Consider the following 18,892-nt stretch of genomic DNA (forward strand, 5'->3'; position numbering starts at 1 on the left):
GTTTACAGTTTTCGGATATGTGTGAGATCATGTGCAAACGAAATCAGTATTGTTTTTCGGTGAACTTTAAGTAAAAAAAAAAATTGGTAATACTTTATAGCCTAATAACATAATAAAAAGAAAAGAAAATTGATAGTTAATTCAACTTTAGTTAATAGTTATTTTACTGTTAAACAATGAAATTATAATGAACTAGACTAGACTAGAACTTGACATAATCAGTGGGACAAAAACAACATCAGTAACTTGCAACTTTATAAAAGCCATCCAAATAATGTTTATAGGTCTGTCCCCTGTGTCCTCCACTGTCCCCTTCTGTCAGGAGGAGGGCATAGGGGGCAGGATAGATCACGGGACACTGGGGGACATATCTAAACGTGATTTGGATGGCTATTATAAAGTTGCAATTTATGTTTACAATTGTAAATAAATAATGTGTAAACAGTAGGCTATTAATCACAGTATTTATTATCATTTCATTGTTTAACATTAAAAGAACTATTCACTCATGTTTAATTAACTATTTTGATGGTAGGCTAATATAAAGTGTTGCCGATTTTGAATGCAGGACTTTGACGTGAAGTATTATTTTGTACACTGTGGTATTACTACTTTCACAAGTTAAAGATCTGAATAATTCTTCCACCACTGCATGCCATGCACCCATGAGCGGTTTGGTTTCCACGGACACAGTGCTGCCTACCGCGCCAGGAATTACATGTCCAGTGTGATTGGTCCGTTCTCTCTCACCAGACACCGTCACTCTCTTCCCATTGGTGCGCTCAGCCTGCTCCGTCTGTGGTCCATGTTTCCTGACGTTTGATTGGCCAGCAGCTCGCAAGGCTCGGTAGCGCTGTAAATTGAGACGTGTCGGTGTGAGCTGTGATTGGCTGGGAAGCCGGCGTTCTGCTGGGTGTAGCCCTGCGCTGTGCCTGTGCTGTCACATTCAAGAAAGACGCTGCTGCTACACCAGCAGGAACTTCTTCACTGGAGAAAAGTCACAGCGGGGACGTCAAGTCACTGTCACTATTTCGCAGGTTAGTAGATTTGCTTCACATTTAGCCTAGGCTACTTATTCCATAGGAAGGCATAAGAGTAACTATCTGGCTCTTGCCTGTTTGGTACTGAATTTCGAATTTTTCCAAATCATTATTAGGTGTTGCGTTACTCTGAAAACGCATGTTTATCTGGGGTATCTTTGTGGGATGTAAACATGAAATGTTCAGCTCCAAAGTGAAACACTGATTCGGCCCTTATAAATGTGTCCTTATTTACATTTAACGCTAATAAGAAACTATACACTTTAATGATCTGCTAAATCTGGGTAGTTGGCCACAAATAAATTCTAACTAGAGACGAGTAAAATGGATTTGTTGTCAGTGTGACGTTGGGAAGGAAACAAGTCCGTCCGCTATTTCGTCCGGGTGGAATCGTAGGACCCGGTCACAAAAACAAGTTAACCTTGAATAAAACCAAACCTGTCAGCCAGCGTAATAATAAGAATTAGGTGATCATGATTTAAACGCGTTGATTCAATTGTCACATTGTCCAGATGTAGCCACAACGGGAACGTTTTACTGAGAGACCACCTTTGACCAGGTGGCCAGTTTTAGCAGCCGACCAGTGAAGCAGCGACTCGACACTCAGCTGTCAGACACATTTGGGTTGTACGGTAGGGTTACACACATACAATTGCTTGTCTGTCAGTTGGTGTAAAGCAGAAGTTGTAACTTAGGCATTTAGGGTTAACTTTACTGTGACGGTTATGGTATAACGTTAACGTTATTGCTAATGTTAGCAAACTGTCAAAGACAACAACGTTAGCTGTAGCAAGGTAACGGATCACAGCGGTTTCTCAATTTGTCAGCTAGCCTTAACTAGTCGTGATGCTGATAATAACGTTAGAGTGGCTTAACAAAACGACGAATTTCTTGGATATTGAATCTAACCAATTGAACACTGTTTAGGCTGATGAAAGATCAGGAAGGTTCAGGGATGTTTTTTTAATTATCTAATCATGTTTACTGAAAACAAGCTGATTGTTTATCTGTTTTTGGTGTCTCCTGACATCACATGGCGTATTGATGCGTGTTGCTTAACGTCAGCAAAGAGGCGGTCTGACCTGTTAACGTTACTGTAACTGGGTGAAAGGGCGAGTTGGCTCTAGCTACCGTTAGCTGGATCATGCACTCGAACCTAGCGATTTAATAATAATCTCATTAACGTCACAGAGGCATTGCCTATAGGATTCTGTCTGTGGCCAGGCAGAGTAGGCAGCCTGATGGCTTTAATTAAGATCACCATTAGCTGCGTTGCAGCAGCTACTCCTCCCCAGGTCCACAAAACAGACTTACATATAGTGACAATGCAACCGCACTTACATCATAACACACAACACATTACATGTCGTACAGTATAACATTAATAAACAAGACAAAGACAAGAAGAACATACACACAGGCAAGACAAGCTCCTGACAATTCAATTAGTAGAATAATATATGAAATAGTAATTTCCACTCCACTGTCCATTTAAAATCATTTCACAAATGAATTCACACAAGTATTCAATAAATATATAAAAAGACATATAATTCATTTGTTTGACACCTGTTTTCCCAGGCACCAACTCAGACCCTGCACCCATCAACGCATCAAAACTCATTCATATTTTATCCAAATAAAGTCAAACTTTTTTTTTATCTCAGTAAATTGAATAGCTTTTTGGTTTGTTTGGTTTGTTTCTTGACCCAACAGGATTACTACAAACTTTGTTATTTAACACACCCATCACTTGCGGTCTTTAACATTAGAAGCCAAGAAGCTTTCCAGGCTACCGTCTGTTTTCTGTCGACATTCAAACTGAAGTAGTTCTAGTCTAGAGACTATGTAGAATATATGTTGCCTTCTTTTCAATGAAAATGAAATGCACAAAATTTGCATTCCCTCTAAAATCGTATTGCATATCGCAATATCTGTCAATATGAAACGGTCTATACTCACGTACACCAAATTATTACAATGCTTTCCTGTCACCCTTCCCAGCTCTTATAGTATGCCTGGATCAGTCCTAGCCAACGGCATGGCAACGTGGCCTAAAGACGTGGGCATCATTGCCATGGAGGTGTACTTCCCCTCGCAGTACGTGGACCAGGCCGATCTGGAGCAGTTTGACGGCGTGTCGGCCGGGAAATACACGCTGGGCCTGGGCCAGGCTCGCATGGGCTTCTGCTCGGACCGAGAGGACATCAACTCGCTGTGCCTGACCGTGGTCCAGAGGCTCCTGGAGAGGAACCGCCTGTCCTACGACAGCGTGGGCCGGCTGGAGGTCGGCACCGAGACCATCATCGACAAGTCCAAGTCCGTCAAGACGGTCCTCATGCAGCTGTTTGAGGACTCGGGCAACACGGACGTGGAGGGCGTCGACACCACCAACGCCTGCTACGGCGGCACAGCAGCTCTCTTCAACGCTGTCAACTGGGTGGAGTCCAGCTCGTGGGATGGTGAGTGAACACATTGATGTGTCTATTGATGAGCTCACAACATTTCATCATCATTCAAGGCAAGGCCCTTAACCCCAACTGCTCCAGTGGAGCTGATCAGTGGCCAGCAGATCAGACTGTGGTTGTACTGGTCAGCTTCCAGGTATGAATGTGTGTGTGAATGTGAACAGGGCACTCCTGAAAAAGAGAGCATTGCTCTCAGTGAGACTCCCCCTGTAAAAAAAAAAAAAAGTAAATGTAAGTGTACTCATTCAGGAAAAATGTGTTGTTGTCGTTGTTGTTGTGGTCGTGGTTGTTGTGGTGGTAGTGAAATCCAGTGCTGATCATGCCAAAGTAAAAGTGATATTTTCTACTAAAGAATGTATTTTTTTCTGTTTCTATCTTATTTGCTCTGTCTTCAGGTCGTTATGCTTTGGTGGTAGCAGGAGATATTGCCGTCTATGCCACAGGAAGTGCCCGGCCTACAGGGGGCGCTGGTGCAGTGGCCATGCTGGTTGGCCCTAATGCACCATTGGCCTTCGACCGAGGTCAGTCAACAGAAAACGTCTTTAACTGGAAATGCTAGATTTGACTGACAGGGAACTGTGTCCATGTAAGACCCGTGTGATTATCAAGACTACTATTATTTGACTGATGTAATTATAGGCCTTTTTTTTATTTTTTTATTTTTTTCCTCGCGCGGGGAGATTACATACAAAGTCAACGCAAGCAGATGCAATTTCGCACCGGGCGACGCGAATGACGCAATGTTCTCCTCGCCCGCTATTTGCTCAAGTTGAAAATTGTCAACGTGAGTGAAGAATTGGCGCGGTCAAACTCGGACAAGAAGGGGCGGGCACAATGTACAACCAGGTAGAGTGCCCTCACATAAAGTCCAAATGGAGACAGCAGGGCCAACTCAAAGTGACAAACCTTACTTTTGCAACTTGGACACATTGAACCCCAGGACAAGGAAGTGATGTTGCTGGAGGCACATGTAGTTTGTCACAGTACAGTGAAGTTGTGGTTGATAATTAATATTTTATAATCTGTGGGTCTTGGTGTGGTGCAGGTCTGCGGGGAACCCACATGCAGCATGCCTATGACTTCTACAAGCCAGACATGGTATCAGAGTACCCTGTGGTGGACGGCAAGCTGTCTATTGAGTGCTACCTGAGTGCCTTGGACCGCTGCTATGCTGTGTATCGCAACAAGATCCATGCACAATGGCAAAGAGGTGAGAAAACGGTTGCATATGATGTGAATGGTACAATTTAAAAACTATTAAGGTATGCAAAGATAAAAAAATAAAAAAGCGTTCATCTCGTCTTCTTAGGATGTTTGAGTTCAGTATAAAATATAGAATTTTCCTCAGCTTTCATTTTCTTTATTACAATTTTTCATCATCTCCATGTTATTTTCATGGATTCAGGTGTAGTATTTGGATTTCACATGTCCAGGCACATCTTTCTAACTCCATTCATTAATGTTCGAATGTGGAACTTGATTGCCTAGTACCGCAATGATTTTGATTGGACTTGTGTTCTACAGTTTAAGGTCACATTATTACTCTCAGGGTAAGATTATATGTACAGTTTAGGGTCACATTATTACTCTCAGGGTAAGATTATATGTACAGTTTAGGGTCACATTATTACTCTCAGGGTAAGATTATATCTACAGTTTAGGGTCACATTATTACTCTCAGGGTAAGCTTATATCTACAGTTTAGGGTCACATTATTACATGTCACAGTGGCATGTCAATGTTCAGAGTAGTGCTTTCCCAACTTGACTATGATGTAAATCATTTATGTCCACTCCAGGCTGCAGACTAAGTTTTTCCACTAGGAGCACTGGTCCTCCCTGCCCAACTCTTTAGGTGCACCAGCCCAAATTTAGGAGCACTACCTTAATTGACATTTAGCACAATTTCATATTTTTTCCCTACCTCAACAGTGTTACTACGTTGGTAATAAATAATAATAAATACAGGACTTTACAGAAATAACAATCTGCTGTTTTTATTTTAAGGTATAAAACAAAAACTATTGCATATACGGTATATGAAGTTTGTGGTCAAATTGGCAAACTCCGTTTTCCCCACAACTGTTTGGCTGCACTGATCAAGAGGCAGATCAGTCAGTCAGTCATTTGTCACTCCGATGTCGTCAGATGGTCTCTAGAGTGCGACTTTGGTGGAGAGATTCTGTTTCCCATACATACATACCGTACATACTAGGGATGGGCATTTCTAGCAAAAACACTATTCGAAATTCGCTGGCCAAATTCGAATTTAATTCGAAATTCGAAAATAAAAATAAAAATTTAATTTTTTTTTTTTTTTTTTTTGTGAGTGAAATGTTGCATTGTCTCCTCTGATTCTAAGTCTACGGCTTTATTAATTAATATAAAAAGCTTCTGCTGTGGATTTTTAGCTCAAACAAGCATTGCACCACTGAAGTAAAGAACATGTTACATGACATTGACATTTTCGAAAATAAAAAACAGTTTTGACAATCATGAGTGGTTCATTAAATATTTAGTAGGCTCAGGTCTGAGTGCCAAAGGGGTGCCAAAGTCACCCCCTCTCCCTCTTCATGGGATTTCATCCGCCATTCATTTTTCCATAAACCTTGCTTAAAATGCTTATAAAAATTGTTTTACTTGCTCAAACCAAGCGATTTGACTATACTTAGAATCAGGGGAGACAATGCAACATTTCACTCAATTTTTTTTTTTTTTTTTTTTTTTTTTTTTTGAATTTCGAATTTCAATAATAAAAGTCGACCTTGATAATAACAACGATTATTCGAAAATTCGAAATTCGATGCCCATCCCTAGTACATACATACATACATACATACATACATACAAAATCAAAAGTTGGTCAATGTATAGAAATCAATCTAAATGGATCTAAGTCTCCTGCTGTGAAAACTAAATTATAACTTACTTACAAATCTACAATTTGCTTCAACATGGGGAAACTGTAACTTGATAACTTCCTGTGGCAGTGTTTCAGTGCATTGCAGTGTCTCAGCCATGTCTATTGTGTGAGCCATTCCTGTCAGAAAACCATTGCCTTTTTCATGGCTCACCTGCTGCTGACTCTTCATCTGATCTGTCCTCCTCAACCTGCTGACTCTTCATCTGATCTGTCCTCCTCAACCTGCTGACTCTTCATCTGATCTGTCCTCCTCAACCTGCTGACTCTTCATCTGATCTGTCCTCCTCAACCTGCTGACTCTTCATCTGATCTGTCCTCAACCTGCTGACTCTTCATCTGATCTGTCCTCCTCAACCTGCTGACTCTTCATCTGATCTGTCCTCCTTAACCTGCTGACTCTTCATCTGATCTGTCCTCGTTCTCTCTCGCTCTTTTTCTTAAAATAATTAATCGTTCGTCTCACTCTGACCAACGGACCAAGCCATGATTTACCAAAACTAGACAAAACGACAGAGGAACCATGTGATCCACTCTGTGTGTGTGTGTGTGTGTGTGAGCGCGCGTGCGACATGCGTCGTGCCTACGTGTGTGTGTGTCTCTCTTAGGGCCATATGATTTCCGCAAAACGGGAAAAAAGAACGGACGGAATCATGGAATTTGGTAATAAAAATGGAATCTACTGTAAAACATGGAATATTGCAGAATTTTCCATAATTTGGATGAAATGGATAAAAGTAGGCCTAATTATCAAAGTAAGAAGTAGATCGAATGATCGTAGCAACCTAAATTATTTCATAATTGTAAAATAGGCCTAGAGAAAAGATTCAGTTATCGATTGGGGTGTTTTGAGAGGGGGCTTGCGTGGGACCCTTACTGCACCTCACAACAACCTTGAGAAACATGTCGAAGAGGCTGTCTGACAGAGAGCCAAGTCATCAAAAAAAGAAAAAACATCGCTCTGAACCCCTAAATTAAAATTCAAATGGAAAAAAGGAAAAGAAAAAATGGAAAAGAATAAAACGGAATGTGGGGGGGGGGGAATCAAAGGGATTTCATACGTCTCTCCTCTCATTCTCTCTGAGGACTGAGGTAGTGTAGATGGAGAGGTGTTTTACCTCCACTGCTTGTTGCAGGATCTCATTGTGAACATGAAATGAATGCCAAGGGCTAAACTGCTCAATCCTTTTGTCATGGATGGTGCAATGGACCCAGTCAAGCAAATGCTTCTAATTCAGACCAAGTGTTTCTTTCAACAACTTAGCAGCCAAGTCTGTTTACCATGGAGCACATCTCCTCACACAGCTGACTGGCAGCCAAGTCTGTTTACCATGGAGCACATCTCCTCACACAGCTGACTGACTTGTGCTTGCGTTCAATCTGTTTTTGGTGGAAGGCCATGTCTGATGTGGGGGGAGTGGTTAACCCATTGATACCTGATGCAGCATTTGCGTGTATATCCCTCATTTGTGTGTGTATCCCTTTAAGACCCACGAACCGTGTGACGTGGCTCGCGCTCTTAAAGGGATACACACACAAATGCTGCATCAGGTATCAATGGGTTAATATGACGGTCCTGGATCGTAACCGGTGAAGTTTTTCTCCACCGATCTGCTATTATGGAGAGATTGTAAGAATCATGCTACATGATTCTAAAACAATCCAAGTACATGTTGCAATGCATTCATTCGTCATATTTGAGCTAATACACTGACTGATTAAAGTGATTATTGGTGTGAACATCAGTGATTGTTTCTTTGGCAAGTTATGTTTTTTTTAATACAATACATGAAATGACCACCTAACTCACCACTGCAGAGAGCTACTGAATTCTCTCTCACCCTTGTACAACTTTACTTTTTTGATTTGTTGAAAATGTTTCATACATCCAGGAAATCTTTCTGAGATGGAATCGTTTTGGATGTTTTTAGAATGGTTATACTAAACCGTGAACAGAAAATTGTTATCGTGAACACAAACATTCTATTTAGTGAGAACCTACTAAATGTTTTTTTTTATAGTTACCTTGATAGTTATCGTTCTAGGTGTGACGGGGGCCATTACTGTATCACGGCTGGATTCTTCTGATAGCCATACATATATTTCTGTAGGAATCACTGATGGTAGAGGATAGGGATGTCATGATACTGTAATTTCTACTTCGATAGCGATACCCAGGAAAATATCGATACTCGATACCATTTTCGATACCACGGGAAGGGGGGGATGACGACATCGAGAGGCATAAAAATAAAGTTAGACAGATGGACGGACAGACGCACACTTCTCCATAATCTAGACCTGATCAAACTTTGAATTTAGACAGCAGATTAGCCCTGCTCTAGCCATCAGAACACGTTTAGCTGTTGAAGCAACATAATACTCAATGATAGGGAGGGAAAAATCTGTGATTTTTCATTCAAAGAAAGCACTGATAACTGTTGCAAATGAGTATTGTATCCGATTCAAATGTTCAGTATTGATACTTTTCGATACTATCGATACTTTTGACAACCCTAGTAGAGGAAGAGGCCTCTGTAATGGAGGGACTGAGCGGAGGTAGGTAGTTAAGAGGGCTTAGTTAAGAGGACATTACCTACCTAGCCTAGGGGTTTATATGGCGTGCTCTAAGAAGTTCACTGCAGTTCAGTGACCATGACCCAACTGACCCAACACGAGACACACCTCAAATAGCTTGAGTGGAAGGAGCCTTTAACTTGAGGTGTTCAACAGTTCATTTCAATAGGATTAATGTCCCTAGCTGCAGTGACGGCCCTGTGGCCAGTGGGAGACAGATGCAATATTATGCCTCTCTCTTTCTCTCTATGTCTCTTTGCTCTGCACTCAGGTGAACTCTCTGGACACGTGTTAAACAGTGGGCGGGGCACTGGGCAAGCCCACCCCCTTCCCTCTGAGGATGTGGAAGTGAATTGAAAAGCTGTAGTTCCTCGAATGGCCACTAGGCGTCGGGGGCAGTAGGCATTCCCCCATGTTAAAATGCCCGACTTTATAACATGATTAAACATCTTTCCCGTTAGGGGCGAAAGACGATTTTGGTCTATATAGCTAATTTCACCTTTTCATAACAACTGTAGAGGGGGGGGGATTTATATAACTCGCCTGTTTGGAGTAAAATAGATGATAGAAAAGGGGGTGATTGACAGATCGCCTGTCCAGTGATCACGCAGCTTGCCGATCACGGACCAATAGCAGCTCCTGGAAACTCCCATCTCACGTGAGGTGCGGAAGGACCCATCCCACAGAGTGGGAGGACCCATTCCCTCCCACTCTGCTGACGAAAAACCAAGATGGGGAGGGACACCCTCCGTTTGAACTCCGCCAGGAAAACGAAATTTAATGGGATAGCTATGTCCATATTATTGATGTCTATGGTGTTACACAGTTTGACACATCTCACATTAAAAAGTGTTACTCTCTTTACAAATACCGCTAAGGTATGCGAGTCTGTAGCAATGGTAGAAACATTTCACTATGGGAGTACAATAGGGGTGTCACGATACACTCAGTTCACGATACGATACGTATCACGATACTGGGTTCACGATAACGATACGATACGATACGATTTTAACAATATTTTTTTAAACTTGAATAATGACAATATATGACTGGAAAAGTAGTATTTTATTTGAAATGCACAAATACAAAACATGCTGTTGTGGGAAATTGTTATTACAATAACAACTAGAAAAAACATGAGATTGGAGATAAGGCTTATCTTGAAATAGAATGAGTTACACCGTCACTTAGATTTACTTTGAACTAAAAGGTTTCTCAGCAGTATAAATTCTCATTATGCATCTTCAGTTTTTCTTCAAACTCAAACAACAAGACTTTTCTTAATCTATTTTTTATGCATCTTCAGTTTTTCCTGTCAAGTAAACAGTTTTGCCAGAAACTCAATTGAATGGTTTCTCTCCTGTATAACTTCTCATGTGTCTCTTCAGAGACTTGTTCAACTGAACTACCGTACTTTCCACACATTGAACTTCAACAAACAAAGACGTTTCTTAGTCTATTTTTTGAATTTTTTGAATTTTTTTATTTTTTATTTTTTATTTTTTTTTGCGATATGAGATTTCATCTCAACGATACATATCGTGATGTTTTACTATCGCGAAATTTCGTGGGACGATATATTGTGACACCCCTAGAGTACAATGCAACTGGTCTACTGGTCGGTGCATCAGCAAATGACAAGCATGACGTGATGATGCACATATTAGATTGATTTCAATCCATTTCTATACATTGACCAACTTTGTATTTAGTCAATTGTGTAAATTGCGGCACTGCACCACAGAAGAGCGGTGTAGGAAACGCTAACTTCTTTAACATATATGGAAACGCATCAGTCTTCCCCGTGTTGATTTGTTGCAAACATTGTGGATCTTCTGACAGAGGGCTTGGAGAAGCGTTTCAGCCTGGAGGACTTTGGCTTCCTGGTGTTCCACTCTCCGTACTGCAAGCTGGTGCAGAAGTCGTTTGCTAGACTGATGCTCAACGACTTCCTCAGCCAGCCCAACCCCAACACCGACACCGGACCCTTCACTGGACTCCACGCCTTCAGGTACAGTTCACACACAACACCGACACCGGACCCTTCACTGGACTCCACGCCTTCAGGTACAGTTCACACACAACACCGACACCGGACCCTTCACTGGACTCCACGCCTTCAGGTACAGTTCACACACAACACACTGGACTGGAGGCTAGCTAGCACGCAAGTGCACCAAAATTCAAAGAAGATGAACACAAAAAAATAAAATAATACAATCTCTAGCTGCACTAAATCTTGGGTTTACACTTAATGGAATTTAGTGTGTTCTTGTTAGATTGTCCCATTGGTCAACTTCTCACATAAAGGAGAATTCCGTTTTTTTTTTTTACACCTCAGACCTTATTTCCAGCTTAAATAATGATGTTTTACTCACCCAAATAACTTTGGTTTCATTCTGAGCCCCCTAGAAGATATCCAGACCCGAGTCGAGTCCTCGAACTGGCCAAAACGGGTGTAAAGGGGGCATACGTAGTACACACTGTAAACAACATGTTTTCTGTTCATTACGGTTGTTAATATCGATAACATGAATTAGCGATGTAACGAACCTCCGTGCTGCCGACAGCCTGAATTCAATGGCCGCGTGTATTTATTGGAGCCGGTCTGGAATAACGTTATATGGATTACAAGGAGCGGGAGGGTGAGGAGCTGCTACCAATGGGACGCACAGCGGAGCCAGGGGTGAACAACGCTAGATCGTTCGTTTTCTTTCATTGCATCTATGATATAATAACGATATGTGCTGCTGCGTATCAGACAATAAGATATTTACAAGATACAAGACAAAAAGCAGCATTCCAGATGCGCCGTTTTCCTCGTTTTCAGGTCGCAGTTCAAAACAATTGATCGTTCCGTGCGAGAGAATGAAACCAAGCTCATCGGGGTGACTTACAAATCATATTTAAAGCTGGAAATGAGGAATTCTCCTTTAAGATGTTGGGTAGGCTGTGAAACTGAATTGCCCTTCTGCAATAAATAAAGTCGTCTGAATCTGAATCTGAAGTTCCCATAGCAACGGGACAATCGACAAAAACTTGTCGGACTGTTTTGAATTATGTCGAGCATGTCGAGTTATTTTCAGTTGGCACCGATAAAACGTACGTGTTGTTTTTTTGACGTTGTGATCATTCACATGCTAATCCACGTTTTGCGTGTTGACTGTGTGGCAGAGAGGTAAAGCCAGAGGAGACCTACTTTGACCGGGATGTGGAGCAGGCCTTCATGAAGGCCAGTGCAGAGCTGTTTGAGAAGAAGACCAAGCCCTCCCTGCTGGTCTCCCAACACAACGGAAACATGTACACACCCTCTGTGTACGGCTGCCTGGCCTCTGTCATCGCTCAGTACGTCACAACGTTTCTTCATGCTCTGAAGTCTTAACCATCGTTGTCCATTCATCTTGTCAATCATTTCCTCGATTAATCTATTAGTTGTTTGGTTTATCCACCTTATTCCTAGCTGCCATGATGCCTTAGGTGAAATATGGGCGCTTCTTCCGCTGTCATCCTCCCAGCCCCCCTCCCCCCGCTACGTTGCTCGACACGGACACAACATACTGTAGCCTGTCTGCGTCTGCAAACCATGTTTCAAAGCTGCAGGTGAAGGGAGCCAATCACGTCCAGCTTAGCCAAACATCTCGCCGATAAATATCCCGAGTTGTTCAAAGAGCAACAGGTTAGCGGATGTGATAGATAACATTATTACATTCCCTCAAAGAAGTCGTCAAACGAGTGTTGTGTCTTTGTGACAAGCAGCTTTTTTTTTGTGAGGAAATGCGCTGAGTACAATGCACCTTGCACCCATAATCATTTTACAGCGGGGCAATCAAAAATAAGGTGGATAAAATAGATGGTGAAAAATGTGGATCAGTGTTTGCCAAAGCCCAAGATGACGTCTTCAAATGTCTTGTTTTGTCGCCACAACCCAAAGATGATCACTTTACTGTCATAGAGGAGTAAAGAAACTAGAAAATATTGACTATGACTATTAAGACTATGGAATCAAGATAGTTTAGACTTTTTTCCCTTAAGAAGTGATTCAAATCGATCAATCGATTATTTAAAAAAAATAGTTGGTGATTAATTTAATAGTTGACAAGAAATCGATTAATCATTGCAGCTCCATCTGCCAGTATCTTATTGATTCTCATAGGAGAGGGCCCTATGGGGCCTAATTTGAAGCTTTGCCATTTTCAGATTCTAAAGGATACACTACATATATATATATATATATATATATATATATATATATATATATATATATATATATATATATATATATATACTGTATATGTGTGTGTGTGTGTGTATAGGCATCTCGGGCGCTACACTCGCTCGATACTTAGGCTCGCTCGCTAGCTCGGCCGCCATGCGGCCTCGACCGCTGTGCGGGCTCACTTGCTCTTATGACAGCACTGATGACCACTGCGTGTCGCAGCCTCGCCTGCTCTATGACATCACTGATGACATCATCACGGATGACATCACTGATGACAATTAGGGCAATCACCTAATTAAAAAATCCGTCTCCGTCTGGTTCCTCCTCGATTCTACCTACTTATACTCCCATCACTTATATAGCCTCAGACTGACGACATCATCACTGATGACGTCATCACTGACGACATCATCATCACTAGGCAGCTTGTCTAATTTTGCCTTTCTGAAGCCTTGCTTGTCTCCAGAATGCATGATTGGGAAGATTCCTACAGTGAATATTTGTGGTCCCTGTCTTGCAGACGCACACCTCAGCAGCTAGCATGTTAGAGGATTGGAGTAGTCATATTTGTGGTCCCTGTCTTGCAGACGCACACCTCAGCAGCTAGCATGTTAGAGGATTGGAGTAGTCATATTTGTGGTCCCTGTGTTGCAGACGCACACCTCAGCAGCTAGCATGCCAGAGGATTTGAATATTCATATTTGTGGTCCCTGTGTTGCAGACTCACACCTCAGCAGCTAGCATGCCAGAGGATTGGAGTAGTCATATTTGTGGTCCCTGTGTTTGCAGACGCACATTTCAGCAGCTAGCATGCCAGAGGATTGGAGTAGTCATATTTGTGGTCCCTGTGTTTGCAGACGCACATCTCAGCAGCTAGCATGCCAGAGGATTGGAGTAGTCATATTTGTGGTCCCTGTGTTTGCAGATGCACATCTCAGCAGCTAGCATGCCAGAGAATTGGAGTAGTCATATTTGTGGTCCCTGTGTTGCAGACGCACACCTCAGCAGCTAGCAGGCCAGAGGATTGGAGTATTCATATTTGTGGTCCCTGTGTTGCAGACGCACACCTCAGCAGCTAGCAGGCCAGAGGATTGGAGTATTCATATTTGTGGTCCCTGTGTTGCAGACGCACACCTCAGCAGCTAGCAGGCCAGAGGATTGGAGTATTCTCTTATGGCTCAGGATTCGCTGCGACTCTCTACTCCCTCAGAGTAACACAGGACCATACACCGGGTGAGTCAACCACACATGCTGCTACGCTCTACTAACTCAGAGTAAAAATGTGTAAGGACCTTTACACTGGGTAGGGGACACACATGGTTCCGTTTCGTACTACGGGGATCAGTGAAAGTCAGAATGCCTAATAATAATAATAATAATAACAAAACTGTTGTGACAACAATAAGATGACTCTTCTCTTCCCATGGCATTTTGTTGATTGTTTGCTCCAGGAGCTGAACTGGACAAACTGGTGTCCAGCCTGAGTGACCTGAAGGCCAGACTAGACTCGAGGAGGAAGGTCTCTCCTGCCATCTTCGCTGACAACATGAAGCTGAGGGAAGAGACCCATCACTTAGGTATAGCCTATCTAGCACTTGCACTCTCCCCCCCCCCAATCCCCCACACATTTTCAGTTCCAGTGTATGCATATCTCAATCCTGCCCTTATCCATCCATTTGTCATTTGTCTGTCTGTCCCTCCAGCCAGCTACGTCCCCCAGGGCGCAGTACGAGATTTGTTCCCAGGGACGTGGTACCTGACCCGGGTGGATGACAAACACCGTAGGGAGTACGCCCGGCGATCCAAGGAGGATGACCTGCCACTGGAGGCTAGACTCATTAATTCCAACACGTCCACTGAGGTACAGGATAATCAGCAGGTGGCTAGGGATGAGTATCGTTAGGATTTTATCGATACAGATACCGATACCGATGCCGATACTGCTTATCAATATCGATCCTCTTATCGCTCCATAATTTGGTCCAAAAAATAAAGACATGACATGAAAGGATGTGAAAAGATTCTACTGTTATTTTATTTTTATATAATATATATTTCTATATATATATATATAGAGTAATATAATTATATTTACCAGCTTCAAATGACAACTCGTTAGCTTTTTACAAATCCATTGGCCTTCCTAGTGCTAAATACAGTCAGTACCACTCCCAGAAAGTTGTCACGCCTGCTCCAATATGGGTTTTATTTTGAAAGAAACGACCGGAAGTCATGTGTTTGATATTCTACTAGTTTGACGCTGCCTTCTCTCGCTGCTGCTGCTGCTGAGCTATTTTTAGATGTGTTCACATCCTTTGCAATCGGCGCCGTTCCACAGCGCATTGTGCGATCATTAGGGGATGGTTAGAATGAATGAACGTTACATAAATACCGATAGCAGCACCGATTGGGGAGGAGCTTATTGATACTACGGTACTGACCAATCAGGAACCGGTACCAATTTAGCACCAGTTTTCAATACTCATCCCTACTGACACCACCATGTCTGACCATTATATGTAACGCACATTAAAGGAACACCTACACAGGCACACGGCAATGACCTTTCACCTCTGTGCTGCAGGTCACCAATATGTGTGCTGTCATATCAACACACTTTGAGCAGGTTTCACGGACAGGGATTAAGATTACTCCTAGAATCAAGTTTTTTTTTTTAACTAGATATCTACTTTGAATGTTGTCTACTTAGACAGTAGACAAAATTCATAAATTCATCCGTTGATATGATGGGACCAGGGCAAATATGCCCCAAGAAATCTCCGAATGCCCCTAAAAAGCGTGATCGAGGGCCAAAAATGGCCCCCAAGATTTGGATCATTTTATTTTCATTCAATGAATTTCATTTTCATTTTTATTCTTAACACACACTCGGCACCTGCAATGCGAAGAACACTCACGCGAGCAGAGCTGTTGTTCACACTACGCTTTAGCAACTTTATGCACGGATTTTTAAAAATGAAGTACTCCTTAACACTTTTTTCTGTCGCTAGAGACGTCGGATCTGTCGAGCGACAGTTTCAAAAGTGTCGAGGGTCGAAGCATGAATTGGGCTTAACGGTCCACGTCACTGTGATTAGCTTTGTCCTAGCACATCTAATGGGCAGTGTACAGACCGGTCCAAATCGCTGTGATTAGGTGTACAGATTTACCTAATTTACACCGGTACCATATGAACTATTGCCGTTGTGTCACACAGACTGTAACTTATGTCCTGTAGCACGATAAATACTGGGCGCACCAAGTTGGGGGAAAATTGTTAATTTTCCATACAGTCTGAATAGGAAAATGTTTTTGATTGGGACATTATTGAAGCAATAGTTAACAGTGATGGCTGATATTTCTGGTGTTTCTGGTATGTGTTCTGCTCCAGCACATCCCCAGCCCAGCCAAAAAGATGCCTCGCATCCCTGCAACCACCACTGGTCCTGAGGCTGCTGCCATCAGCAACGGGGACCACTGAGCTGACCTCCGCAAGGTATCGCAGTCCGCCGATGTGGAAGCTCATCAACTAGAAGACATTGGAACTAGGAGTCTGAAAATTAGCAAAAGAGGAGCCTGCACAAATATGTTGACAACATATTGCCATGGCCCTTAAATCATCATGATAGGATTCATTGAACAGAGAGTGATGTTAGGCATGTCTTCCAATGGAGGCCTGAGGACACCTGTAGACACTTTTGAACTGCCCCTCTTCCTCATGCTCACCCCTCTGTGGTCACAGGCTGGTACTGTTGTACAGTAAGCTGTGTTTCATCGTCAACAATTTGCCCTCCTTTTTCTCAATGTTCCATCATGTTATCAAATATTTGCCGTTTTGCCAAATCGGGCAAAAAAAGGTTTTATTGAAACACATCTTGTTTTACTCTTGTTTTAGCAAACGTGTGTTTTGGCAATCGTTTATATTTCGAAGATTTGATTGTTCCCCAATTTATTTCACAACATGTACTTTTAAAAATCATTTTTCTTCCTTTTACAGTGGATTTTTTGCATTTGTGCAAAACATGCATTGTACCGGGAAACGTCTGGGAGTAAAGCAGGCAGACATTTGCTAAGTTGCTGCTATTTTGTAACGAGCTTCCTTTCCCCTCTGGCAGTTTAGAAGACAGGACATGTGATTCATCATCTGGCCATAGGCCTTCCGCTGGTCAAAAGAACCATTAACTCTGTTTGTTCATCAAAATGCTGTTCCTGCTGTCATGGCAGCGCGCTGTGATGACTAGCTATAGAAAGGAGCTCATAGCCTCGTTGTGTTTGTGTTCAATACCTCAGTTTGCTATGGAGGGACAATGTGCAGAAGGTGCTTGTCAGATCGTATGGGCCTCTAGGTTCATCATATGACCCCCATGACCAAAATATCAGGGACAATGTGACTGAAGACTTGACAGTGTTGCTGTTCACTGTTGTAGCTGAAACCATGTACTCCCAACGTGTTTGCCTTGGATGGGACATTCCCCCATAAAGAGGATGTCAAATGTCTAATACTTGGATGTAATTCTGTTTTGTCCAAGCTTTTACAAATATACCAATGGCACTTACGCACCATTAGGTGATATGCCACGCCCTCTTTTGAAAATCGTCATGCTAAGTTTTGTGCAAAGCCGTGCCCAACTTTCTGAGATATCCAGCTAACCGATGGATGAACACAGACGTTAGTTCGGGGGAAACACTTCTGTTTGAGCGCCATTTGCCCCGTCAACATTTTAGATGCTTTGGTGGCGTGATCCATAATGTTAGTTAAGATATATCAAACATTATACGCAGTTATTGATATTTTCTTTTCAACAAAGTTGTGCATAGTCCAGTCGTAATAGCTACAGTTAATGTGTTCTTCTTTAAGTTTAGTTGTGCCAAACTGCTAACATAAGAAGAGCAACACACTAATGGCAAGCAGTCACACCTTCAGGGTAGGGATGCACGACATTTTTTTTTTTTTTTCTGACGATATCTTTCAACTCTTTTGGCCGATTGTTGATACAGATACAGTAGGCCTAATATGCGCGCATTGTTCAACACATTATTATGCCTACTCTTATCATGACGGCCCACTGGCAGATGTAGACATAAATACAATGCTTTTCAAAATGTACACATTCACTGGGCAAAATCAGAAAACTGCTTCAACTTATGTGAAACATGCCTTTTTTTTATGTAACATTTTCTTTCAAAGAAAACTGTAAGATTCGTCCTACTTAAACAGGCATCCTGACAGTAGCCACCAGAGGGCAAATTGGACTTACTGTATTTGATCAAGCATTTGGGCATAGGTAAAGCATCATTCAGTTTGCTTGCAGTAGTTAGAGCAGGGGTGGCCAAACTACGGCCCGCGGGCCAACTGCGGCCCGCTGCCCCTTTTTTAAGTGGCCCGCCATGAATTTAGAAAAAAAAAAAAAAAAAAAATTTGATAAAAACGTTTTTCTGTTTCAAAGTTTAAAACAAAAAAACGAAAACGGGGGAAGAAACGGAAAAACAAAAACATTAAGAAAAAGAAACTGAAAAACAAAAACAAAAAAACGGATTCCCCCCATTTCGTTTTTTCAATTTAAAACCATTGAAAATGGGTTGTACTTGGGCACCCTGACATGGTCTATTTATTAAAAAAAAACGGAATTAATGTTTAATACTAATGTTATGTTAAATTATCTCTG

At 42.1% G+C, this 18,892-nt stretch overlaps 1 protein-coding gene across 1 annotated transcript; it reads left to right on the forward strand.

Moving 5' to 3' along the window:
* Positions 1-962: 962 nt before the first annotated feature.
* hmgcs1 (3-hydroxy-3-methylglutaryl-CoA synthase 1 (soluble)) lies at positions 963-17,542 on the forward strand. Its single transcript, XM_083638698.1, has 10 exons — positions 963-1,037; positions 3,045-3,502; positions 3,904-4,029; positions 4,554-4,718; positions 10,850-11,018; positions 12,182-12,352; positions 14,353-14,459; positions 14,678-14,803; positions 14,930-15,087; positions 16,618-17,542. Exons 2-10 carry the CDS (start codon positions 3,055-3,057, stop codon positions 16,705-16,707), a joined length of 1,560 nt encoding a protein of 519 aa, XP_083494824.1. The 5' UTR covers positions 963-1,037; positions 3,045-3,054; the 3' UTR covers positions 16,708-17,542.
* The last annotated feature ends 1,350 nt before the right edge of the window (positions 17,543-18,892 follow it).

The sequence above is a fragment of the Poromitra crassiceps genome, assembly GCF_964638095.1.
Source record: "Poromitra crassiceps genome assembly, chromosome: 6".
Lineage (NCBI taxonomy): Eukaryota > Metazoa > Chordata > Actinopteri > Beryciformes > Melamphaidae > Poromitra > Poromitra crassiceps.

Bases quoted from the DNA above. Each gene is read 5' to 3' on its own strand.
- hmgcs1 (XM_083638698.1), top strand. From the start codon at position 3,055: ATGCCTGGATCAGTCCTAGCCAACGGCATGGCAACGTGGCCTAAAGAC. The intron at 11,019-12,181 runs GTACAGTTCACA...ACTGTGTGGCAG, and splicing joins ACTGGACTCCACGCCTTCAG to AGAGGTAAAGCCAGAGGAGA. The intron at 15,088-16,617 runs GTACAGGATAAT...GTTCTGCTCCAG, and splicing joins ATTCCAACACGTCCACTGAG to CACATCCCCAGCCCAGCCAA.